The following is a 24,855-nucleotide window of genomic DNA, read 5'->3' as shown; positions in this document are numbered from 1 at the left end:
TTTTATTCTGCTAAACTGCTACCACGTGTACTGATGTGTCAATGTGTACATGTGTCCCTCTGCACAGAGAACCACCGTAAAGAGAACATGCATCAAATCCCTGCCCAGCGTTCTCTGCATTCACCTCATGCGCTTTGGCTTCGACTGGGAAAGCGGGCGCTCCATCAAATATGATGAACAGATTAGGGTATTTCACTATTACACTTTGTGATTTTGGTAAAACACCACATAATCTGAGTACATTTTAGTATGATTTATATGAATTCTGTCCTATTGGTGCACAGTTCCCTTGGGTGTTGAACATGGAGCCTTACACTGTCTCTGGAATGGCTCGTCAAGACTGCAGCGGAGAGGGCAGCGAGGGGCGGGGCGACGGAACCTCAGGTGGATCACCCAGGAAGAAAGTCACAATTTCTGAGAACTATGAACTCGTGGGAGTTGTGGTCCACAGTGGTCAGGCACATGCTGGCCACTATTACTCTTTCATTAAAGATAGACGGTAAGAGACACTGTAGCACCGAAGTCCATCCACCATCCCTCATTTAAAAAGGGGCTAATATTCTATGAAAATCCAACAATTCTTATTTCATTTGCCAGTCAGAGTTATGTGATGAAAAGTTTTCCAATGGTATTTTCCAGCTCCTATTCCTACTTTACATCAGAATCACATAACCAGTGATTAAGGGAGCACATTAGGCTGTTGGTTTTAGTTATAGTTTTCAGCATCAGACTTTGTGTTTGTAAGCATATCCAGATGTCTGGCTCTGTAAGGCAGGATTGCGCACTGGAGAATTGGAACATAAAGAAACCACGGGAGCTAATATTTGGCACCCTTCTCGCTTTCTCGCTTACTTGTTTGTTCCAATCCACTCTTAAGCCTGCAACCAAGAAAGTTTTTCTCAGGACAGAGATTACTTACCAGACCTTTAGACACATTCTGGAGCTGCATCAAAGTCCATTATTGTTTGTCAGTAAGAGATCCGTGTGTGTCAGACAGTCTGGTTCGTGTGCAGGTGGACACCGCGTCCTGGTGGCTAAACCTGTACTGCAGTATGTCGACCCGGTGTGCTGTATAATAATACATTTATTTAAAGAGCGCTTTCAATCAAAGTGCTTTAGAAAAAGAATACAATTAAAATACAAACAGTACATTCATATTTTATTTTATTTATGCTACAGCCCAGTGTGGTATGCACACATAGGCCTGCCATGCTTTATTGTAAACCATTTAGTAAAGCAGAAATGTTTAAATCAGTGGTTTCTGCACCAACAGAGTCAGAACAATGGGTGCATATTTTATTTTGCATGCCTTTTTGTTGATGGTATTGATGATTTATTAGTCATTCAAGCATGTGAGTTTTCAGTTCTAATTTAGCAGATTGTGATGAATCATAATGTAATCTGCCCCTTCCCCCCCCCCCCCCCCGTCTTTACACTCCCACCATCTTTTGTCCTTAATCTCTTAGTGGTAGCGTTCGTGGACGTTGGTACAAGTTCAACGACAACGTGGTAGAGGAGTTTGATATGAATGACGAAACTTTGGAGTATGAATGCTTCGGTGGAGAGTACCGTCCCAAAGTTTACGACCAGTGTAAGTAATACATGAACTCTGACATTTATGTAACAAAGTGCATTAAAGCACTGAACCTAAAGATCCAATTTAGTCAGATTAGTATTTTTCTTTATTACCTAGATAAAAATGGCGTCTGAAACATTCATTCAAATATTTTTTCTGAAAGACACAAGATGCCTCCTAATTTACTGTCACTACACTATTCTCAGTGGATGTCTGCTGGAGGCTATCTCTCCGTGTTATTTTGAATCCCACTTGGTAGGTGTCCTGCCAAGAAGCTTTTAAGCGCTAGGATTGGCCAGGCTTTCATCCTCAGGAGAGGTACCGGAAATTGATCGGCCCTGTCCCCTGATCAATTTGCTATTTAACTTCAACCAATTGGCTGCAACGCAGGGCGGGTCTTGCAAAGAAACCAAGTGGGATTGCTTCTTTGCAATATACTATTTGTGTACCATGAACTGCTTTTAAATGAGTTATGATGTTACAAATTTCTCTTGTATGTACTGCACACATGGTAAACAATTTAAGGCGAGCACAGACAAACTCTTCTCCATCAGCCAAAGATCCATCAATAAGCAAAAAACATCTTTAAATGAAGAGGGACTTGTATAACTCAACTACTGCACAGTTTGTGTTTTTCACTCCGCACACACCTGGTAACCTTAATTTATGTGCATATGTATGCAGCCAACCCATACCCTGATGTGCGAAGGAGGTACTGGAACGCCTACATGTTGTTCTATCAGAAGATCAGTGACCAGAACTCGCCCGTCCTGCCCAAAAAAAGCAGAGTCAGCATCATGCGGCAGGAGGCTGAGGACCTTACACTGTGAGTGATCCTCACCATATGCTATACTCTCCTCATAAATTATAGTGTATCAGCCAATTTCCCTCAGCAGTCCACAGAATAAAAACACTGTAAGCCATCTGTCTGCCATTCACAGTTGTTTTTTTTTCTAGATGTAATACTTGTCTGCAGAAAATCTGTTATTTATTGATACATGTAACACTGTCACAACTAATATTTAGGAACGTCAACGGAAAACTTCTGCACAAATTATAATCTACCCTGTGGCTCTATATTTTCCAGGTCTGCCCCGTCCTCTCCTGATATTTCGCCCCAGTCCTCGCCTCGCCCCCCCAGAGCCAACAACGACCGCCTCACCCTCCTCACCCGCCTGGTCCGCAAGGGAGAGAAGAAGGGCCTGTTTGTAGAGAAGATGCCAGCCAGCATCTATCAGGTAAAGCGGCATCGAGGAGTACCATGGAAGACATAGATGAAGAAAGGCTGTCTTTACACTAACCTAACATTTGATCTGTAACTATTCAGCTGGAACATCCAGGTTCATCTGACCTCTCTTCATTTGTGTAGATGGTGAGGGATGAGAATCTCAAGTTCATGAGGAACAGAGACGTCTACAACAGCGACTACTTCAACTTCACCCTCTCCCTGGCCTCCGTCAATGCAGTACGTGCTTCTACTGTTCGTTTGGTTTTCTGATGGTTACATGATAGTTACAAAGTAGAGCTGCACAGGAAATATTTTAATCATTGTTTATGAATATTTCTCTCAATTCTTAGGAAGTCTTTCACATCTCACATTTTCTTTTAGATTTGCATCAATTTTATTTAGCTTTTTCCCTTTTGTGCTTTTAAAAGTTGGTGCAACTAGTATTTCTTCTTTTCACTCATATCATCTTACTCTTTTTAGGGTCTTTATTTTTCATGCTACACCAGGAAAGAAAATGTTTACTCATGTATGTTCATACTCAAAAGATCTGTTTTGTCCTCTTGTGTTTAGTTTGTTATATTTAGTTAGTTTGTTTCTCTTTGAGCATGTATGTAATGTTTCTTTAGGTTCTTTTTTCCCCTAACATAAATGCTATATAAATGTTGTCTTAATCCAGCTGTCGCTAGCGTTGGGCATTGTTTTGATTTTAACAATTCTTATTCCAATTCTTCCTTTAGATTCTGGTTCTTATTGGTTCTTGATTCTTTAAGGGGTGGAATTGAAACATGTCAGAGGCTTATTTCACACATGAGAGGGAATTTCTATTTTGATTCAATGGCGATTTACAGTTTTACCGGCCTTTTTCAACGTAAAATAAAGTCACACTTTAGAGCGCCGCTTTATCGGTCTGGCTTTATAAACTACACAAATGTTTATTGTGGAAACATAAAGCCGCAGCAGTCAGTGTTTTTTGTGTTTGTGTTTGTTACAGACAAAGCTGAAGCATCCAGACTACCAGCCGATGGCCAAAGAGAGTCTTCAGCTGGCTGTTCACTTCCTCTTTCACACCTACCTGCACACCAAAAAGAAACTCCGGTATGTATACACACACACACACACACACACACACACACATCCACAGCTGTCTGGGGCTGGGTATCATTCGAAATACTTTGTTACCAAAAACGTGACTCCAGTACCGTATCCTAAACGCTACTTTTTTTACACCAATTTTAATAAAACAAAAATAAATAACATCATGGCAAAAATCTTTGTATATATTTTTCAACTCCTACTACGTGAGCCCTTCTCTGTGTGTGACGTAGAGTTTTTACTGCGTGACTCTACGAGGTGTAACGTTAGACAGCCAATCAGCAGCATTATTACACCTTGGTAGAAGCATGCTGCGTGCTTTTCACAAAAAGAGAAAATGATTTGTTTCTTCAATTAAAAGTTATCAAGAATCAAGTCCAGGCATTCAAGGTTAGTTACAAAAAGTGATAAAAGGCCTTTTATTATTAGGGTAAGACATTAAAAATATACCAACGCATGTTGGCTTGAGCCTTCCTTAGAGTGCTCATGCTTATTGGCTCACTGACGCTGATAAGTTTTACTCCTTAGGTGTTCAAGTTGCCTGTTGAATAATGAGGCACTTTTTGATAAGCAGTACTTCAGTGGCATTTCTGTCAGTATCTTTAAAGAATTGAATTCGGTACCCAATCCTTCACCTGACAAGAGAAAACAACACATCACATCTGTATCTCGTGCAGGGTGGACACAGAGGAGTGGATGGCGACCGTGGACGTGTTGCTGTCTAAGAGCTGCGAAGCGTGCCAGTGGATGGTGCAGTACCTGGTTGGACCAGAGGGCCGAGAGATCACCAGGTCAGTGCTTGTTGATCATGTTACATATGTACAATAATAATGTTTACATATGTGATGCAGACTGTGTCATCACAAAGAAAGGTTTATAGAATAGCTCATTTTGTTAGTCAAAATAACAGAAAGGAATGACTTTTAAAATGCCTACATTTGTAATTACTTCAGCTAATTGAAATAGATTCACATACCTTCCATTGTATTTGTTTGATGGCCAGTTTTTTGTGTAAAGGCGGTACACAAAAAGGACTTCAAAAAGCTTAAGCCTCACAAACATTTGTCAGACATACGTAGATGTGTACAAGTGACTGTATTTGAGCTCTGCAGTTCCTGAAACACTCAATTTTTTATTAGGGGTGCCCGATATGAGGAAAATATGCAAGACAGCAATACCGATATTACTTGCTGTTAAAATATAACAGAGATTTTGTCTCAACTAACACAAAAACCCTCTTTCGTGATATGTTGCGGCCTTTCGAGCTGTGTATTGCGCCATTAGATATCGCAGCCACAATAAAAACGATGCTAGCTTTTATATGCTGTGTGCTTGTAGGGTTGTTTTTATTGACTTATTGCGGGGATTTGGCCTGGGCTTAACCACTGCAGCAGTTTTGTAGCTGTCCTAGGGATATGCGATGCTGCAGACTTGGCAGCTCACAACGTTGCTCCCTCATTCTAATCAATGCCCGTTAAACTCTCTGACCTTGGTCGCATTATTCCACCCTGCTAATGCTGCTGCAGCCTCTAAAAGCTTCACACACACACACTCCCTGTCTTTCTACCCATATCTACATACTTTATACATAGAACTGTCCCTTAGATCTCTTTAGTATGTTGTAATCACACACAGGCACCCACACACACCATCCGAGCCTCTGTGTGTGTGTGTGTGTGTGTGTGTGTGTGTGTGTTGGAGAAAAGTGTTGTCTTACACTACTCTGTGTTTATGATATGGCTGTCTGACATGATTGGTTATCGCACATCGGACGTTTGGGAAACAGTACAGCCCCGCCCCCTTTACATACCACACGGCCATTCCCACAGAGAGGAGATACAGAGTGTCACACACAGCTGTGTGTCTAAAGGACACATTTTTTTTCTTCCCACAAATAGTGTTTTAGACTGCTCTTCCTGTTTGTCAGACTTATTCTCTCTCAGAAGGATGTTTATACTAGCCGGACTTAGCCACGCCCACAACATTTGAGGTCAGGAAGTTCGGTCTGGACTTGATCCGTTCTGGAGCAACTACACTCGAACCAGAGCTGTTCGGACCAACCAAATTGTCAGGGCGGGCTTTATACGATGATGGACAGATGATCAACAGTAACGTAATCAACCACGTCACCAAAGAGCGCTTGGGTTGAATTGGTTTTCAACAAAGATGGCTGCCGCTGAAGAATTAAGATGTGTAGATTCCGCCATTGTGTCTGTTATAGAAGATATTGACAGAGCATTAATTTTAAAATCCTCAACCGGTCCTTCTCAGCTTGACTCAAACCAACTTATGGCATCGCTGCAACTCAGCTGTGGGAAGAGACTTCACCTGTTTCAACGGCCAATAGAGAAGTCAGCCGGTAAAGTCAGCTAGAAACTACAGAAATAAAATCATCAATCATTCATTTTATTTCCATGTTACAAACAGCTTTACAAAATACCAGCATTTCAGACGGAGCCTCAACAACCCCCCAAAAACACGGGAATGTTCTATGGTGGAGAGAGCTAGAGATAGTGACTGAAGAGAGGGAGCACCCTGCGGCGTTGGAGCAAAGCTTTGAATCAGAGAAATAAAACGCATTTTTTGTTGATTCATCTCTAGAAATGCCACTGTAGCGAGCATCTCACTTTCACTAATATTATCCACATTCATATTTACACAAAACAATATATCCAGCTACAAACAAGTCTAAAAGTCAGACGTTAGGACGGAAGTGCAAAGAGTGGTTGCTATGGAGACTACACTGTCTCGGTCTTGTTGGTGTTGAGTTCTGTTAACAGCTGAGTTCTGTTGACTGGTTGTAGGCCTATCCAATTAAGAGCAGAGGCCTTTTGGTTGAAACACCCCATAATCACAGCCCAATGGAGCAGAATCAGACTCATATTCTGAGTCTGACCACGTCAGGCTGTGTTTATACATCATTGTCGCATGTTTTTTTTCCCTTTTGATTGTGCTCATTATTTACAACACTGATAATGATGACCATTATGTCTCCTCCTCAGGGTTTGTCTGTTAGAGTGCAGTGTAAGGGAGGTGAGGGTGGTGGTCGCATCCATCCTTGAAAAGACTCTGGAGAGCGCTCTCCACTTTGGAGACCCGGGACTGGACAACCTGACTGACACTATGCTTTCCTTATTGGACAAAGATGTTCCAGAGAACGTGAAAAACTGCGCACAGTACTTCGGCCTCTTCAGTAACTTTGCACAGAGGGTAACAAACCATCAACAAATACCTAAATGTAGACTTTTCTGCCATCTTTAATGTTCAAAGTACAACATATTAACACTTCTGTTCCACTTCTGTTCCATCAAAATGGCAAATCAACACTATTATTGACCCTTTTTAATAATGTTTTTAACTTTTTCTTACGTTTTGGTCCCTTCTGTCAATGTTTTTCCCTTTTTTTGACGTTTTCAACATTACTTGACACTAACTTTTTAACTTTAGTTTACAGTTATTTTTTGGAATTTATGGTCAATAAACCTAATTTATAGGAAATTATACGTAATCTTTGAGTTAGAAAAGCAGAAATTAGGAATTATTTAAACTAAAATTAAAGGAATGTATGTTGATGGATAATCACAGACTGGAATACGTCAACTTTTACTCAATTCTGTTTTAAAACCACTTCAACTTTTTCTTCTCCAAATGCTATAAACTTAAATAAGATGAATGAAAGTAGAGATTTGTACTTGCCAAAGAGCATTGTGTAGAATCAATCAAGTTATTTTGGGTTATTAAAAAGAACACTGATATAGGAAAAGGGGTCACTTTGACCCGAGAACAACATGAGGGTTAAGTTAAATGACAATATGTTTTGTCTTTCTGTTCCCTCTCTCAGGGATGCGGTCCTTGTCAGCTGTTGTTGAAACACTCAGCTTATCGCCGGATGCTCATCTTCCTGTTGGGACCCAATAGGCAAAACAACCAGGTATCGTAGACCTATGTGATATAAAGAGTGTTGCGGTACTTCTTCCATCCAAGACACAATGATACTTTCACTTTCTCCCCTGCACTTTTCCGCTCAGTGTTTTCATTTTCTTTTTATTCTTCCTTTGCACTTATTGTAAGTCCCCTAGGAAATAAGCATCCATGACATGTGTAAAGTGTGGAAACAAAAATGGAATTTTTTTTTTTTAAGCAGTGTTAACTGTGGTCTACATTTAGAAGTAGCAACATGTTGATTTAAGATGCAAGAATAGCAGTTGAATAGCGTTTTCTATCCACGACTGTACTAAGTGCATTTTTTTTCACATGTTTCTCCCTGTGTCTCCACAGAACCGGCGGTGGAGTCCAGCACAGGCTCGAGAGTTCCTTCACCTCCACAACACGCTGGCCCTCATGACGCTACACTCTGACCTCAACGCCCAGCGGACGCAGGGTGAGACCCTCAAATTCAATCTTTAAAAGGTTGATGTTTTTTTCCAGTACATCTCTCGGCGTCTGATCCTCTAATTTCTCCACTGCGTAGCTCCAGGAGAATTTAAACTGCGAGTGAGTTGCGTCCCGGCCTCCACTAAGCTCCTCCCCCTCCACGCAGATATCCTGGCCTCACTTTTCACTCCAGAGGGACAGCCTTACCTTCAAGAGGTAACGTACACACCGACAACTAACAAAACCTTTTTTCCAACTTGGTTGTGTTTTGTTGTGTCTTTGATTCACACAAGGAAGTAAAAGAATCGCACAATCCACATGGCCTCAACTGCATAGTACATGTGAAAAAGTTCTTGACGGATGTTTTTAATGGTGGATGCCTACAGGTGATGTTTGCCATGCGCGAGTTGTCCGGTCCCCTGTCCCTCCTGATAGAGATGGTGACCTACACTGCCTACTGTAACGAGCCCTTCTCTCTGGGCGTGCTGCAGTTGCTCAAGGTAAAAAGAGACATGTGGTCAGAGCTGACAGACAGGGTCAAAAATGAGTATTCTTCTGAATACTTTGTGTCTTATAGACCCAGCTGGAGACGGCTCCACCTCACGAGCTGAAGAACATTTTTCAGATGCTGCAGGAGCTTCTAGTAAGTGGCAGTCATCAGTTAACTCTGTGGCCCTTCACCTTTTGAACTATCCGTTTTTAAAAATTGAATTGCAATCTTTGCTAACATCAGTTTCATCTTTTACATCAGGTAATGGAAGAACCTCTGCAAACCCAGAGACTCAAGTATGCTTTCGAGTCAGAGAAAGGCCTCTTAGGTACGTCTATGTACTTTTGTTATGGTTTTGCTCTGATGCCCACTGCTGGAACAGCAGCAGAGGAAACCCACAGAGCAAAACAGTCTTAGACACTCATCTACAATATAGTAATAGTTTTCTTATCAAAATTGTTGGTAAACTGCCATGCCACATTTGCTTGGCTCCACCCGCCTTCGTACTTCTGCTTAATTTTCATTTTCCTTCAGTACTACATCTGGGTTTGCGATATATTCACAGGTTTTCTCCGGTCAAATCAGCAAACCAAGGCCGTGTCTGTTGAAGTCGTGCGCTAGTTTGAGTTTTAATTGCGGCGGAGAAAGATGTAAGTGAAGCCATTCGGTCCGTTGTGGCAACGCTGCCAAATATCCAGAAGTTAAAGCCCGAGCATGGACAATCTTTGCTGAGTTTTGTTGGTCGCCGTGATGTTGTGACCCTCCTCCACACGGGGTTCAGTAAAAATGTAACCTTCCAGCTGACTCCATTAGTGGTGAAGGAGTTAGCTAAGCCCTAATGACCAAACGTTACTGATTGGTTATGGCAGATCCAGAGTGGCTCTGGGCAGATCCAACAGAGTACCCGACTTCAAGGAAGTTAACACTTGTTAACGGAGAGTGGCCGGACTCTCTGTCCAAATAAATTGGACCAGAGTCTGGTAGGACCAGGCTAATGCCACATGGCAACGTTGTCAGTTTTTGTGTGTGTATTGAATGGAATTATTGAATGTTAAAAAAAAAATAATAAACTAACTGAGTTTCTTCTCAGCTTTGATGCACGAGAGCAACAACGTGGACAGCAGGCGCTGCTATCAGTGTGTGAAGTTCCTGGTCACATTAGCCCAGAAGTAAGTTCATCTTAGGGTCAAAAGTTCAATCAGTGAAGGAGTTGTCCAGTAGTCCTTGTCTTAATAATGTTTAATTTTGGGGGATACTTTTTCCTGATTTGATGATAATTCTGAGCCTTCTTGTCCACCAGGTGTGCTCCTGCCAAGGATTACTTCAAGGACTTGTCTGGTCACTGGAGCTGGGCCGTACAGTGGCTGCAAAAAAAGGCAAGCTGCTGAAATTGCTTTGTTGCCACATACAACAGAGGCCTACGTTTAGTTTTTGATTTTGTTGGCAGATCTGAGATGACGTGCAACAAAGCGTCTTAAACCTGTACACCAGGGATTCCTTCATTCCTGGCTTTTTATTTCTGACTTAACTATTTACAAATGGCTTTTAGCATTACTACGTTAACAGTTTATATGTTTCAACTTCCCTGCCCACGTGCTAACTAGATCTAATGCCGTTTTAATCACAGTTGCGCTCTGATATAACTACCCCTGGTTACCACCAGGATACCCCAGAGAAATACATGTCATACACTGTGATTAAGTATATTTTAATTAACCGGTATGCTCATTGTTTGTGCATCATGTTTTCTCTTTCCTCAGATGACTGAACATTACTGGACTCCACAGAGTAATGTCTCTAATGAGACATCCACCAACAAAACCTTCCAGCGGACTATCTCTGCGCAGGTAAACACCCGCACACAAACACACACACTCTGACGCCCCGCTAGTTCCTCCACCAGCACTACACTAACACAAAAGCTGTCACTTGTACTTGATGTTCTCTTCTGCTCTGTACTTTGCTCACTTGATTCACTGTGTGCAACCTCTGCAGGATACCTTGGCCTACGCCACCGCGCTGCTGAACGAGAAGGAGCAGTCTGGCAGCAGCAACGGCTCTGACGGCAGCCCAGCCAATGAAAACGCCGACCGCAGCCTCCGACAGGTAGCCCACAGCACAGCTGGCTTCTTACGTGACTCATCGCATTACAGCAGCTCCTGCTCGGTTCACGCAGCCAAAAAGAGAAGAATGGAGCAGAAAGTGGAACATCTCAGCCGGTTTGTTACCTCCCACGGTTGTATTAGCGGCGGTTTTGAAAACTGCTCCATTCTTCTCTTGACTCCTGCTGTGGCTGACAGGAGGCCCACGCAACACAAGACTGTCATACAACGTGAATCTGAATACTCCAGATAATAGTCGTAATCCCACTGTCACTGCTTAGCATCGAGACATACGGCATGTGTTCATTTTCCTCCCAACAAAACCACATGCCTTCGTTCTCATGTTAATAATTACTAGGGTTATAACAATACACCAAGCCCGGGAATTGGTTTGTATCACAATTTTTTTGACCCACAAATGAATTATTTTTGGGGTTCTCTGTAAACTTAATGCAACTTTTTTTTTTCTGCCACATAACATTGTTTTGTCATTGAGTACTTCCCACTTCGCAACACAGTTATACAACTTACACCTTATTTATTGATATTGATGGATTTCAATATTGATCAATCCAACACCAAAGATTATTTTGTACCTCAAAATAAGATTTGTTTCTAATGTGACTCATTAGAATGAGACAAAAGAATAATGGTAACCGACCTGCAGGGGGAGCGAAGAGGATGCGTGCTTTGGTGCCTACTGTAAAGGTGCTGGTTGACAAGTAGCCAATGTAAATTCTTCTTATTATGGGGATAACGTAAGATTACGACACTGTTCAACACGCTCAGTTATTACTATTTGTCTCTCTCCCAGGGGTCGGAGTCACCCATGATGCTCGGGGATTCAAAGAGCGATCTGGAAGATGTAGACCCATAGCTCCTCCAACCAGCAGGATCCCTCCGAAGGAGAGGCAGCACAGATCCGGGCAGCCGATTGAAAAGGGCTGCTCTTTGCCTCTGATTGGTGAGGACATTTAGGGCCCCACAACAAGCCGATCGGAAAAACTTATTCTCTTGGTCGCTGCGGCAACAGAGGAGCTATGAATAAATCATAAATGACTTCCTTTCAAAGCAGCCGAGGCGATGATGGAGATGCATTATCATTAAGGGCAGCAGAGTTGATTATGGTGGGAAGTAGAAATACCTTCCTCAGTCACGGATGACTTCAGTTTATCCTTTTATTCATTCATTCACTCAGAATGACAGCAAGGTGGAGGATGGGTTTGGGTTGTGTTTTAACAATTTTCTGCTCATATTTGCCAATGTATCTAGATAAGACATATTCATATTGTAAAGATGTGTTCCATAGATGTAATTTCCAGTGTAAGATAATATTTTAAAGTCTCCTGTGCTCCACGGCCTTGCAAATTGAGAGAGGTCCCGTTAGCTGCTCTAGAGGAACTTACAGACTTGTGTGCACTTGTAAAGGAACACCCCCACACACAAGCACTTTGGAGGGGTGGGGTTAAGAATGCACTTTATAGTCCGGCCCAGTCTATTGTGACATATAGCAGCACTGGTCAGTTCCTCTAGAGCCTCCTCGCGACCGTGTCCTCCTCTTCTTTTTGCTTTTAACAACTTCTATTTTCAGTGCCACATATGACGACATATGGACGCCCTTATAGCAAGACACTCTGCCTGTGACTTAACCTTTCACCATGGTGACCACAGAATAGCCATGGGGACGCAGTACAGGGCAGGCCCTGTCCCATAACCAGGACAAGTCCCGACCCTCGGCAACTCCGAAACAAGCTGTGCCATGGGCAGCACTCTCCCTCTGCTCTAGTCTTCTCGCTGTCTGGCGGCCTCATGTGCCAGATTCTCATTCTTTTCATCGCTGTGTTTTATTTCTGTTGTCACTTTGCGTTGACTCTGGATGAATTGAATATTGGAGAGGATGTTTAGGGACTCGAGCCTTATGCAAGTCAAGCTGATCTGGAAGGGCACAGATCAATCGCAGTGGGCCATCAGTGCCGACTGAGGGGGGAGCTCAGGAGCATGTTTTATTTTTAGGTGCCAAGGTTACATACACACACACACACACACACACACAAATAACAAATACTAGAACTTGTGAAAAACATGCAAGCGGGTGTCACTCATTCACGTCGTTCACAAACACAACAGAACAGGTCCTCCTCGCCTCACCGTTACCGCTGCTTTATCAGGTTTTTGAGGTTGTTGTTTTTTCCAATGGAGTATTCTTTTGGCTTTGCCTTCCTCGCTTTTTTGTCTACCTTTGGAAACACACACAGAGGAGCTGTACCCAAATGTAGCTCCACTTCACACAAGAACAACACCCGCGTTTCCATCGTCCCAACCCCCAATCATCGGGAGACTTGAAGTGCCTTAACCTCCCGATCTCCCCCCCCCCCCCCTCCTCCGGCCCACTTCCGATACTGTATCACCACGTCTCACGTAGGTTAACGTCTGCTCCGCCTGTCCGGACCGTGACACCTAACCAGTGTCTCCTGTTGTCAAATAGTTTTTGCTTGTAGGAGTGCAACTACAGCTTCTTTATTACCCATTAGACCCCAAATAATACAGGGACATTTTCCTCTGTGTGTTGTGACAAAGGATTGTTGGAATGGAACTGTTGGTTGTTGATTCTATGTGTATGGGGGGAGGAGGGTGGGTGGGGTGGGGTGTAAGTTTTACCCTAATAAAACGGGGTTTGCTGTAGGTGACAGGACAGGGTGCGGGTGATGGTAAAATGCTGCTTTTTTTCACTCTGCGCTCACGCAGAGCCTGATGTATTCTAAATAGTTTTAAGAAGCCACACTTTCACTCAGATGTGCTAAAGACATGAGCCTAAACTAGCTTAGCAGATTGGCTCGCAGCTTTAACAGGTCAATGTTTACAGTGTGAAAACCTATCAAGCAAAAGCAATCAAGCAAAAATAGTTTTCTGTTGGGGGGAGTCATTGCGATCAATTCACCGAGGCTCTGCCGCATCCTCAAAGCCTGAGAAGGGCACTTCCAACCCCGCCCCGCCCTACCCCACCCGGCCCATGTCCCTCTCTATCTCACTAGATGTGAATGTCACGTCGTGCCCTCCGGCACGTTTGCATGTGTGGCAATAAGTGGTGGTCGAGTTATTCTTTTCTGTGTGACCGAGGAAGAAAGAAAAAAAAGAAAAAAAACAGCCCCGTGTTTTTTGCGGTGTAATTCATTTTCATTGGCCCTCACTGTCACAAACATAGGCCCCTTCTCTGGGGCTGGTTCTGCTGATCTGGTGGAGGTGCATGCAGTCTGTGCCAAGTGATACATGGCCATGGCAACATGAGTCGCATTCCGCCAAGAGTGTCTCTTATCGTAGGTCCGCCCCACTGCTATATCACCACAACTACTTAATAAAAAAAAGAAAATTCTTTTGTTTTAATCCTGGGATGCAGGGGGGGGTGGGGGGGTAAGCGCGTGGGTAGGGACTGGCATCTGTACGGGTTTTTACTGTTATTCAATTTTGAAAATTCACTTCTGCCATCGCAGGATTCTGCAATGCATGTTAAAACTCAGTTTTAATTTGTACATCAGAGTTTGATTAAAAGGAAATTTGATATAAAATAAACTGGAATGCACAACTTTTGTACACTTTTTATCTTTGTTTACACATTGTCACCCTGCAAAACGTTAGTGCACCTTCATTGAAAAGAATGTGCCTTTTTATACGGAAGACATTTTGACAAGTCACAGTAGGAAAAGCGTAGGTGTAAATAAGAAAATGAGTGATGAATAATAAAGAATAAATTCCACTTAGTTGATTCCGTTTTAGGGTCCCGGTCTTTTGCTTGTTGGCTCACATTTCTAGTCTTACCAGGACAATTGATTAGAACAGAGCCATCGTTATTAAAGGGATAGTTCAGACCTTGTCCATTAGCAGACGGGAACAACGACACGGAAGCTAAGTTATGTACTACTGTGGATGGAGACAGGTGTTTAACGTACTTGAAAAATACCTTGAAAATAAATGTGACACTTTACTTGAAGGTATCTACAAAAGAGTGACATGGCTTTTAGTAGGTGTCATTCGGTTTTGTCATGAGAAGTTAGGGTTCATGTGTCATGGCTGTGTTGTGTTCATGACAGTGTCATGTCACTCTTATGTAAATACCTTCAAGCAAAGCGTTACCCATAAATCAATATCGGTGTAAGTGTACGCTACATTTACAATGATATCTACCGCTTTACCTTGCTGTCAGACAGCCTGTTTCAAAATAAGGTTAAAAACATTTTACCTCACAGAACACAGGAGTTGCTGGTCTACCGCTGTGTTGATCAGTTAGTCTGCTATGTTACTTAGGTAGTTTAAAGGGTTAGAAACTAACTAACAAACAAACCAACCGATCGAGGCAGCGGGAGACGAGCATCTAGCCATTTTGGAAGGTAAAATGATGTTGTGAAGAGCACAGATTACGGCTTCAGTTCATCCTGCTTGAACCTAAACTGGGCAAAGGCAAATATTCTGAATATAGTGTACACTTACAATTGTATTGATTTTTTTTTTTTTTCATTGGCTAATATATATATTTAAGTTTGTGTTTAAATGTGTGTAGTTGCTTCCCCCGTCTCCAGCGGTACATTGCGTAGCTTCCATGCTGGTCCTCCCCTACCCTGCTTCTCCAAACTGGGGGTGGGCCAAACATCATCTACTGGAGGTAATATACTGATTGGATAAGTACTTCATACAACCCCACTTCAAAAAAATCCTAATTATCTCTGTAATTTAATTGTGCTGTTCCTACTATAAGTCCAAATGGCTGCTGTGGGAGAGGCCTGTTGGAATGAGAACAGGTAGTCAGGTGAGCTCCACTTATTAATTCACTCATAAGCCCAGTCTCATTTGATGGCTTATGATCCTGCTGAGAATAATGATCCATTTACTGATGAAAATGACTGCCATTAAGAGTTGTATCAATTTAGCAGTAATGGTATTAGATTTCCTGTGCCAATCAAACTTATGTCTGACAGTGTGATGCTCTCCAGACTGTTTGAATAAGTCCCAGGAGTGTCTTTGGTTTAAATTGCATCCTGTATTTCACTCCATTTTTATGTTATTTAAAGTCAATTGTAAATGGATTGTATTTATATAGCACTTTTATAGTCTACTCAAAGGACATTTACACAGTTTTCATTCACACACACATTTGTACAAGGTGTCACCTGCTCATTAGATAAAGAACTTTGACGTGGGACTTTAACCGGGGATCGAACCCCCAACTGGCCGATTTGCAGGCAGACTGCTCTACCACTGAGCCAGAGCCGCTCTATTTACCGTCACATAAATGAAGTTCAATGCTCAGGACGGACAAGTGTGTTTTATTCAAGCATTAAGTATCATAAAGTCAGCTATTTAACCGGTTTTGTGTCGGCAACTGTTCCAGACTAAATGCGAGCAGAAGATAACTGGCTCGTTAATCAAGCTGCAGATCAGGCTGATTATCACAGCGGTGCAGCTGCCTGGCGGTTCACCTACAGTCAGACCAGAAAACACTCTCCTCTGTCACACTCATATACACGTGTGTGTGGTTTGATGGGTGTTTAACCTGTGATATGACTAAACGGCTGAGTTTTACACAAAGACATTATGACATGATAATAGGGAAATTACCTATAAATAATAAAAATCCTAATGGCTGAATTCCATTTAGTGTCTTCAGTTTCAGGGTTTTCTGGGTGCATGCAGTATTGGCTCACTGTCCTGGTTTAGTGGGATTCTGGAATATAACAGAGTTCTTGTTAAAGTCACAATCTCGAAGATCAACGTTTCCCAGTTCCAGAAATGATTGGCGCCCTCTGTCAGTTGGCGGTACACCGCGTCACTGCCCGATCATACAGTTAGATGGTTATCAAGCTCGTTAAATGGCATTGCTGAATTCATTTGCGAGTATCTACTGTATCCTTTTGTGACTGAGCTAACTTTATTATGGCAATCAGAAGAGAGAACAAGTGATTGAATGGGTGGATGCTTAGTGGCTGTTTTGGAGATGACACCTGGAGGAAAGCATCTTCATGACCCGGAACCCGATTGTTTTTTTTTCTACACCTGCAAAGATGGTTGAGGTTAAGCCCAAATGGTTAGGGTCAGGATAGTCTCACGTTCCCAGACCTTCCTCCTCAGCGCTGCGGAGGATGGTCTGGCAAGTCCACTCAGCATTCCAGGATGGAAGAAAAACATGTTCTGGTGTATTGGCGTTTCGTTAAAACCAGTCACAATCGTCTTGAGCGGCGCCAATTTCTGGATGGAGCGACGTCGCCGCTGCCAAATAGCCTCGGGAGGGAATTTCTTTCGGTAGAACTTGTATAGTTTTGCAACAGAAAACTCCGATTGGACAGATAGTCTAGCTAGCTGTCTGGATTTACCCTGCAGAGATCTGAGGACCAGGTTAACCATCGTCCCCAGAAACCCACCAGAGGTTAGAACACCAACACAAAGAAAGTTGAATGTGGGGAACATCGGGCGGAACGTCTGCCATCACCAGAACAAAAGTCGTCGACATAGACTAGGGTCAGGATAGCCCGCTGGTCAAGATGGGACCAGATCAAACTGGGTCAGATCGGGTAGGGACACACCACTTCGCCACACGCGCTCTTGGTTTTAAGAGAAAGGCCTAAGGCATTGCAATTCATTGTGTTCTCCAAACTTAGTGGAACAGAGAGCGCCATGTTCTTAACAATATTCTTTTTAATTCCCCAAAATAACTTGATTGATTCCACATAACGCTCTTTGGTAAGTACAAATCTCTACTGTCATGAATTTTGGGGTGTATTATTCAATTTTATAGCATTTGGAGAGAAAAACATTGAAGGGTTTAGGCAATAGTATTGAGTAAAAGTTGACATATTCCAGTCTGTGATTATCCATTAATCCATATCCTTTATTAATATTCTAAAAATTAGGTTTATGATTATTAGGTTTAAGTTAGGTTTCTGATTATTTGGATTACGTTTACTTTATTAAGTCATTTACACATTCCAGGTGATTGCTAGAAGTCGTAAAAAGCAAAAATAGGCTTTGTCTTTCTTTTTTTTTTAAACACACAAATGATGCACTCTAAGGCTCTGTTCATCATAATTGTTTTTCAAAAGGTACAAAAATATTTGGATACATTTTTACAAACTATATGGTTTTAAAATAGACATACGTCTACTAGATGAGGCAACATATGTCTGAGACATTAATACCAATGTGTGCTGGACCATATTTTGACACAATCCTAAAACTGGAACACACAAACAGCGTTACAGAAGTGCGTACAGTCACTGATTACAGGCAAAGGTGTCTGTAGGTGTATAAATCAAAGCTGTTTATAAGGTGTTGGACATCAACGTGGTGTGAGACCCTATCGCTGAGGAGTAGCGGGCTGGTCTGACGGGGGTCGGACGCGACAGCAGACCGCGATTCCAGCTGCCCCATCGGCTCCTGTGGCGCCGCGGACATGGCAACTGTTGCCCTTAGCAACTGACCACAAGATGACAGAGCCCTGAGAGACGGCGCTACAGTCTGTCAGAGTCCAGCCAGAGGGACAGGACACCTCGAGCTGCAACACAACAGCAGCAATACAGGTTAAGGGCCTGAGGGCCATGTTAGGATGTCAGCAAAGATATTTCTATCTGTTGAAAATGTCTACCTGATCTGTGTCAGCTGATGTCTTTTCCAACAGGTGGCACTCCAGAGATGGAGCACGGCAGCACACGGCATGAGATGACACCCCGTCTTTAACGACACAATGCTGCCGATCCCCGTGACGTGGGCGAGAGTCAGACGCGATCTCGGCAGTGGACCGAGACGTACAGCCTAGAGAGACACGAGCTTAAATGAGCTCAACCAGTCCAAACTTTGACAGTATTGTCCTTCAGTGAGACACATTCACCACTGAGGAGTCATCACTAAGGAAGTAAATACAAACTAAGGAATCAAGTGTTAGAACGACGTTGGACAACCCTGTGTTTTATACTTCACACGTAGCTGGTATTTATGTCGGCGGGGAGTGCATTCTCCTTTCAGGGTGATTGCCATAGTAACCGGCGTAATTGACCAAGGTATTCTAAATGCAGCCACATCAAGAGCTTGTACTCGTTTGAAAGCCTACTTCATAAACAGTACAGCATCTGACTCACTTCAACACATCAACAGATATCTCTCTTAAAAAAAAAAGGTCGAAAAGCATTTTGTTGCTTTCTTGCTACAAATTAGATGAGAAGATTGGTCTCCTTTTTATATTTCTACATTAAATATGAAGCTGGAGACAGTTAGCTTAGCGAAAAAGACTGGAATCGGGGGGTAAGGTGCCAGCATCACAAGTTAATGAATACATTAGAGTGTGATAATGACACTATGGTAAGCAAAGGGACTGTTTGAAAATTATTAGTGGGGAAGGTAGGGTCAGCAAAGAGGTGGACTATTTTTCTCTCCGAAAAGAGTGTAGTCTAATATTTTTGGGGGCGGAAACGGGGAGAGGGTATTTTTTCCATGGCCCAGATGTGTTGTTAGTTCATCATATACAGGATTCACAGTAGCTCAAACAAAAGAAATAAGTGTTTTATTCACATTTTAAGCTACAAATCAGGTCTGAGTAAAAAAAAAGGGTTAATAACCCCAGGCAGAGTCTTGCTTTTTTTTTTTTTTTTTTTTTTTATATAAATATATATAAAGTCTAACATAAATGTACGGTATGCTTGCTCTCCCCACCTCAATAATTTTCTCACAGTCCCTAAAAGTCCTTTTAAAGTCCACACGCAGGGACAGCAGATAGCAGCTGGGACTTACCGGTCAGGTGGTGCTGCGGGTTGACACACTCTGCATCTCGTCCTGGTTCAGGACTAGCATGGACCTGGCACTGCAGACCACCAGTCACACAGCAACGCGCCACAGCATGCACACCTTTACCCCCCCGAGCGTTATAGGCAACACACTCCATGTGCCCGCCGTTCACCTGGAAACACAGAGTGGCGGGGTTTTAGACGGCAGGCCTTAGACGGAAGAGTTTTTGGTGATAAGGGGAGGGCAGTGAAACTCACAGTGATGGTTTCTCCCGCGTGAACACCGTCAGGGGTGGAGCTCCTGCAGCTCATCATCTCCTCCCCCAGGCGACAGCGACTCATAGCCTCGACCCCTGACCTCTCTGACCACACTGACCGACACAGAAGCTCGCCATCTGCACACCCAAACAGGCAAACAGTGTGAACTACATGTGTGTGTGTGTGTGTGTGTGTCTGTGTGAGCGAGTGAAATCTAGTCTTGTGCGTCACTAACTTGTGCTGTTGGCAGGCGGCATGGCTGCTACCAGGTTTGGAGTACTGAGACGATGTGTGTCAGGCAGAGAGAGGAAGTCGATTGTGTTGCTGGTGGAGTAATGCAACAGCATTTGCAGGACCTGCACCGGTGACACGTTCTGATTGGACGACAGGATTACTGCTGCTACACCTACACATGCACAAACCAGAACATACGACACTTATAAGGCACTATAATACCTTTATTTTTTAGTTTAGGTCGTGTCTTGTCTTCATTTAAGGCAGAGGTGCCAAATTCTTTCATAAAAAGGGCCAAAATTCAAATGGATGGAAGGCAACGGGTTGTTGACGTTGTGGAATATTTAAATTTTTGCCATTCTCCGTAGAAAAAACATGCATTTGTAATTTAAATGGGAAGTTTAACAGCACTGTGCTTTACATTGCCGTTTAACTCAGATTGCGGACTTTTAAAACTTACATTTCGTAGTCATTACTTTTAACCCTCGTGTTGTCTTCCCGCCTATCTGCAAATTCTAGTTTTTCTGTGTCAAAATTTCAAGTGAAAAATCCTTTTATCAACGTTTTGGTTGTCTTTTTTGACCCTTTTGTGTTTCCCCCCCCCGCTGTTTTTTGTCACTTTTTCAACATTTGTCGACTTTTTCTGAGCCTTTTTGAAATGATTGTGTTTTTTCCAAAATCCAAATCCCAAAGCTGTTTATTTTTATTTATTTTTTTGTCACTTTGTTTGACAATTATTTCACATTTTTGTCTCTTATCTTTGTTTTGTTTTTACATTTGTTCACATTTTAGTCACTTTTATTGCCATTTGTCATTTTTTACATTTTTCTTTTTTTTTTACATTTGTTACACAATTTCTTTTATCAATTCTTTTTTTTCTCCAAATGCTACAAAATTGACAATATAAAATCCAAATTCAATGAAAGTAGTGAACTGATTATTTATTTAACTTGTGAGGAGCGTTGTTGGGAACCATCCACGTTACTTTTTTGGACAATTTGTTTGAAAGAAACCCAAATTTCTGATATAGAAACCTTTTGAAAAAGAAGTCAAAGTTGACCCAAAGACAACAGGAGAGTTAAAAGAAGAGGAAAATAAGCATGAGAATGTCAAATCTATGGCGAGGGCAAGGGCAAAACTTTGCCTGCGGGCCTTAAATTGGGCAGCCTTGATTTAACGTGTGTGTGTTCACACCAGCAGCATGTGCAGCAGCCTGGGAGGTTCCACTCCGGGAGGTAAAACAGGTGCTGCAGTCGCTGCTGGCACTAACGATGTCGTCACCGGGGGCAAACAGATCAACGCAGCGGCCGAAGTTGCTGCCACCCGCTCCCTGTGACATGAGCTGGTCTGCTGAGTTAACTGCCCCTACTGTGATGACCTGCACACACGTACACCGACAAGAAGTTGAGGTGAGGGCTGTTTGTGAATGCATCCATCAGGCTCTTTAAATAATGTGTTATGTAACCTCAGGCTCTGAAGCAGGTGAGTAGAGGCAGGCGTCGTCTCTGTTGTTTCCCGCCGCAGCGATGACAACAGCTCCCTTCGCCACCAAGTCCCGGCACGCTGCGTTCAGGGAACGGCTGAAACCACCGACGAAAGGCAGCAAAACAACCACAGCATCCACTGGACGGACGAGTAAAGTTGCTCGGACGTACTCCATACCTGGGCAGGACAGGGGAGGGACGTTCAGAAACAATACTAATCTCAGTTTTAACCTTCCTGATGTTCTTGGGTCAACTTTGACCCGTTTTTAAAACATATCTTTATCAGGAAATTTGTGTTTCTTTTAACTAAATTGTCAAAATAAATAAAAAAAGTAAAGTGAAAGGTTCCATGAAATAAGACGATCAGTTAACTACTTTCACTGAATTTGGGTGTATTATTAAATTTTATAGCATTTAGAAGTAAAAAATGATAAAACAACGTTAAAAAGACTAAATATTTGAAAAAAAAGAACAAAAATGTCAATGAAGCGCAACCGCTTTTTTTTTTGTCAACGGTATTATAGCTTTTTCCAAATTGTTGTCACTTTTTCAATGTTGTGGGTGCTTTTGTTAAAAGTTTGTTCCAAAGTTATTGGATATTTTTAATGTTGACATTTTCTCCATTTTTATTCATGAAAAAACTGAAAATGGGTCAAATCTGACCCGAGGACAACATGAGGGTTAAGAAAAAATGTCAAGCCTCTCTACAACAGAAGTAGTGGCCTTTCCTTTTTCCCTTGCAATTTGCATACAACAGCAGCTCCATTTTCACACCTGCTTTTCGGGCAAACTGACTGTGAATGGTTTCGAGTGATCTAGCAGACTTTAAAAAACATGCAAAGATCCTGCTGGGCTCAACCAGAAGGGGGGCCAGGGGGGCACCCACTTCAGCAGTGTTTCTCAAATTAAGGTACACACACCCCTAGGGGTAGTGACGGCCAAATGAAGCTTGGTGAACCAGTGTCTTTATATTCTGAGCCCACTAGATGACGCTCTCTGTTCAACAAAGTGTTGAGAATACAATGAATTGCAATTCCGTAGGCCTTTATCTTAAAACCAAGAGCGCCATCTAGTGGGCTCAGGAAAAAAAGACACTGGTTCACCAAGCTTCATTTGGCCGTCACTACCTAGGTGTACCTTGGATTACTGCAATGCCCCTTTTTTTTTTTTTAGTTTTTTCTACAAAAGTGTTTTGTCCTGGTCTGGGCGTACTTGGCTAAAAAATATTTCAGAGATGGTACATTATTTAAAAAGGTTTAAGAAACACAGCTCTAGGGTTAGTGGAGAAAATGTAATGCTGGGCCTTATAAGCAGTTCTAAAAGCTAGAAAACGCTCTGCGCGCCACATGCGGGTGGTGCCCTTTTGATTTTTTCCCACCCCTGCGCTTCAGACAGTCTACATAAGACAATGTTGGGTGGCATTGGCTAGAATAACACACAATCTCCATAGAACAACAGATCAGTGAGAGTCCTACCCGCCAGAGCTCCTGACACGGTCCCTTTCCCCTGACAGTTGAGCACACGGACCAGGTTAACACCTGCGCCTCGAGCAACACCAGAGTCCGACCCACTCACAACCCCCGCCATGTGTGTGCCGTGACTGTCACACTGGCTGGCCTGTACGACAGAGGGTTGGACATGCAAAGAAAAGCTTTATTATTACAGTAAGCTGCAATGGCACCTAATGCAAGTCTTTCTTTGGGTGTAACCTGTCTGTGAACTCTGACTCCATCTTCTTCAGGGACGCTGTTGAAGTCTGTGATGAGCACTCGTCCTTCAACCTCTCTGTGAGTAGTCTGAACACTGCCATCCATCAGATACACCTCCGCCATCCCTCCATCGTCTGCAGAAGAGAGAAGGGGTGTGGATTTGAGCTATGATTACTTCAGGTGTGTGCAGGGGCGTCAGACTGGGGGGAAAAGAGGACTTAGTGCCCAGGCCCTACTGTGGGCCCCAAAAAGATGCTAGAAGGAATAGCTGTACACGCGGGAGGGGCCCATAGAGAATGCATTTCTACAGGAGACCAGTATTTTGTGCCACACCCCGGGTGTGTGTGTGTGTGTGTGTGTGTAAAAGACAGACACAGTGGCGGACTCACTGGGTGGCCTGTATGTTCCGTTTTCAGAGGTCCCACCGTGAGGCTGCAGTAACCTCTGGAGGTTCCAGGGGGCACTCTGAGCAAAGATGGACGAGTCCTCCTCTATGTAGTGGACCTGAGGTAGCTTCACCGCCTGGCAGGAACATCAAAGTTTATTAAAAATTCAAATTTCAACTAAGAGAGGGATTAAAGTAGAAGAAGGTTCTATGGTGTGATCATAGTGACTGTGGCCCATGATGTATTAATCAATCATCTGAAAAGCTAGATTCAGTCCATCAGGTTCTTCTCTTTTGTGGCTGAAGATGCGTCTTCCTCTCGTGACCCTATTTTTTGAGGGGTCCCCTAGGGTCTATCCTGAGTCCCCTATTATTCTTCATCTACATGCTGCCCTTGAGGCATACAACCAGCAGACATTATATAGACATCTACTGTTATCCAGATTTCATGCAACTGTATGTTCCAGGTCCTAGTATGTCTTTCAGGTTTTCCAAAATTGTCTTTCAGTTGAACGACGCAAACTTAAGACATCATCAACTTCAAATTTTGATTTGAAAAAGTTGTAGTTTCTGTGATTCTTGTTTTACTTGGCATGTATTTAAATAGAATATGATATGATATAATATTTAATAAAAGCATAAGTAATGCAATTTGTTACATTTCTATTTACACTCAATTCAGTGTGTGTTTAATTTGCATTGACTTTGTTGATTAATGTCAAATAAGTCTCATTCAAAGAGGTACATTAATACAACTTACAAAGGGATGGCTATTTTAAATTCATATAAAGTCCATTTTTAGAAAGATACAAATAAATAAATAAATATAATTATAAGTTAATAGAATGTGTTCCTCATATGGATCAGTGATCACCTACAGGAAGTTGAAACCAAACTTTAATTCAGTGGTGTATTATGTGACACACAGGTATACGCAGTATACCCAGTAAGAAAGCTTCAGGATTTCCATAGACCCACTTAAAAATGCCCAACAACAACATACTTTCTGTTATAGTTTTAAAAAAATATTTAGAATTGTCATCTGTGTTGTACTTTCCTCACATAAACAAAGGTATTTCCACCATAAATTGGTACATAAATGTGTTTCCGAATACATGAAAGGAAGTTGTTGATTCTCAAAACTACCCATGGGGTGGACAACCA

General features: G+C 42.5%; 2 protein-coding genes across 6 annotated transcripts in view; one reads left to right on the top strand and one right to left on the bottom strand.

Annotated features, from left to right (window-relative positions):
* The window catches only part of usp24 (ubiquitin specific peptidase 24), a 43,198-nt gene extending 28,751 nt beyond the window's left edge, over positions 1 to 14,447 (top strand). For all 5 annotated transcript variants that reach the window (XM_034880884.1, XM_034880880.1, XM_034880879.1 and 2 more), the window contains 20 exons: positions 68 to 187; positions 285 to 499; positions 1,467 to 1,591; positions 2,261 to 2,402; positions 2,664 to 2,814; positions 2,946 to 3,041; positions 3,796 to 3,899; positions 4,574 to 4,687; positions 6,899 to 7,106; positions 7,738 to 7,827; positions 8,175 to 8,277; positions 8,368 to 8,486; positions 8,657 to 8,770; positions 8,848 to 8,913; positions 9,022 to 9,088; positions 9,851 to 9,929; positions 10,061 to 10,136; positions 10,521 to 10,607; positions 10,756 to 10,866; positions 11,677 to 14,447. In XM_034880884.1, the coding sequence (XP_034736775.1) occupies positions 68 to 187; positions 285 to 499; positions 1,467 to 1,591; positions 2,261 to 2,402; positions 2,664 to 2,814; positions 2,946 to 3,041; positions 3,796 to 3,899; positions 4,574 to 4,687; positions 6,899 to 7,106; positions 7,738 to 7,827; positions 8,175 to 8,277; positions 8,368 to 8,486; positions 8,657 to 8,770; positions 8,848 to 8,913; positions 9,022 to 9,088; positions 9,851 to 9,929; positions 10,061 to 10,136; positions 10,521 to 10,607; positions 10,756 to 10,866; positions 11,677 to 11,739 (2,250 nt within the window). In that variant the 3' untranslated portion in view covers positions 11,740 to 14,447. The remainder of the gene's footprint in view (positions 1 to 67; positions 188 to 284; positions 500 to 1,466; positions 1,592 to 2,260; positions 2,403 to 2,663; positions 2,815 to 2,945; positions 3,042 to 3,795; positions 3,900 to 4,573; positions 4,688 to 6,898; positions 7,107 to 7,737; positions 7,828 to 8,174; positions 8,278 to 8,367; positions 8,487 to 8,656; positions 8,771 to 8,847; positions 8,914 to 9,021; positions 9,089 to 9,850; positions 9,930 to 10,060; positions 10,137 to 10,520; positions 10,608 to 10,755; positions 10,867 to 11,676) is intronic.
* A 3,722-nt stretch (positions 14,448 to 18,169) lies between these two features.
* pcsk9 (proprotein convertase subtilisin/kexin type 9) lies at positions 18,170 to 23,840 on the bottom strand (the record flags this gene model as incomplete). Its single annotated transcript, XM_034882222.1, has 10 exons — positions 18,170 to 18,399; positions 18,490 to 18,656; positions 19,629 to 19,794; positions 19,880 to 20,016; positions 20,115 to 20,285; positions 21,308 to 21,491; positions 21,579 to 21,775; positions 23,073 to 23,214; positions 23,307 to 23,440; positions 23,696 to 23,840. Coding segments are annotated over 10 exons (1,641 nt in total), but the record flags the coding sequence as incomplete, so codon positions are not given.
* Positions 23,841 to 24,855: the final 1,015 nt, after the last annotated feature.

This window comes from Etheostoma cragini, chromosome 9 (assembly GCF_013103735.1).
Source record: "Etheostoma cragini isolate CJK2018 chromosome 9, CSU_Ecrag_1.0, whole genome shotgun sequence".
Taxonomy (NCBI): Eukaryota; Metazoa; Chordata; class Actinopteri; order Perciformes; family Percidae; genus Etheostoma; species Etheostoma cragini.
Note: the sequence above shows the minus strand (reverse complement) of the source record. Positions and strands in the feature narration are given on the sequence as shown.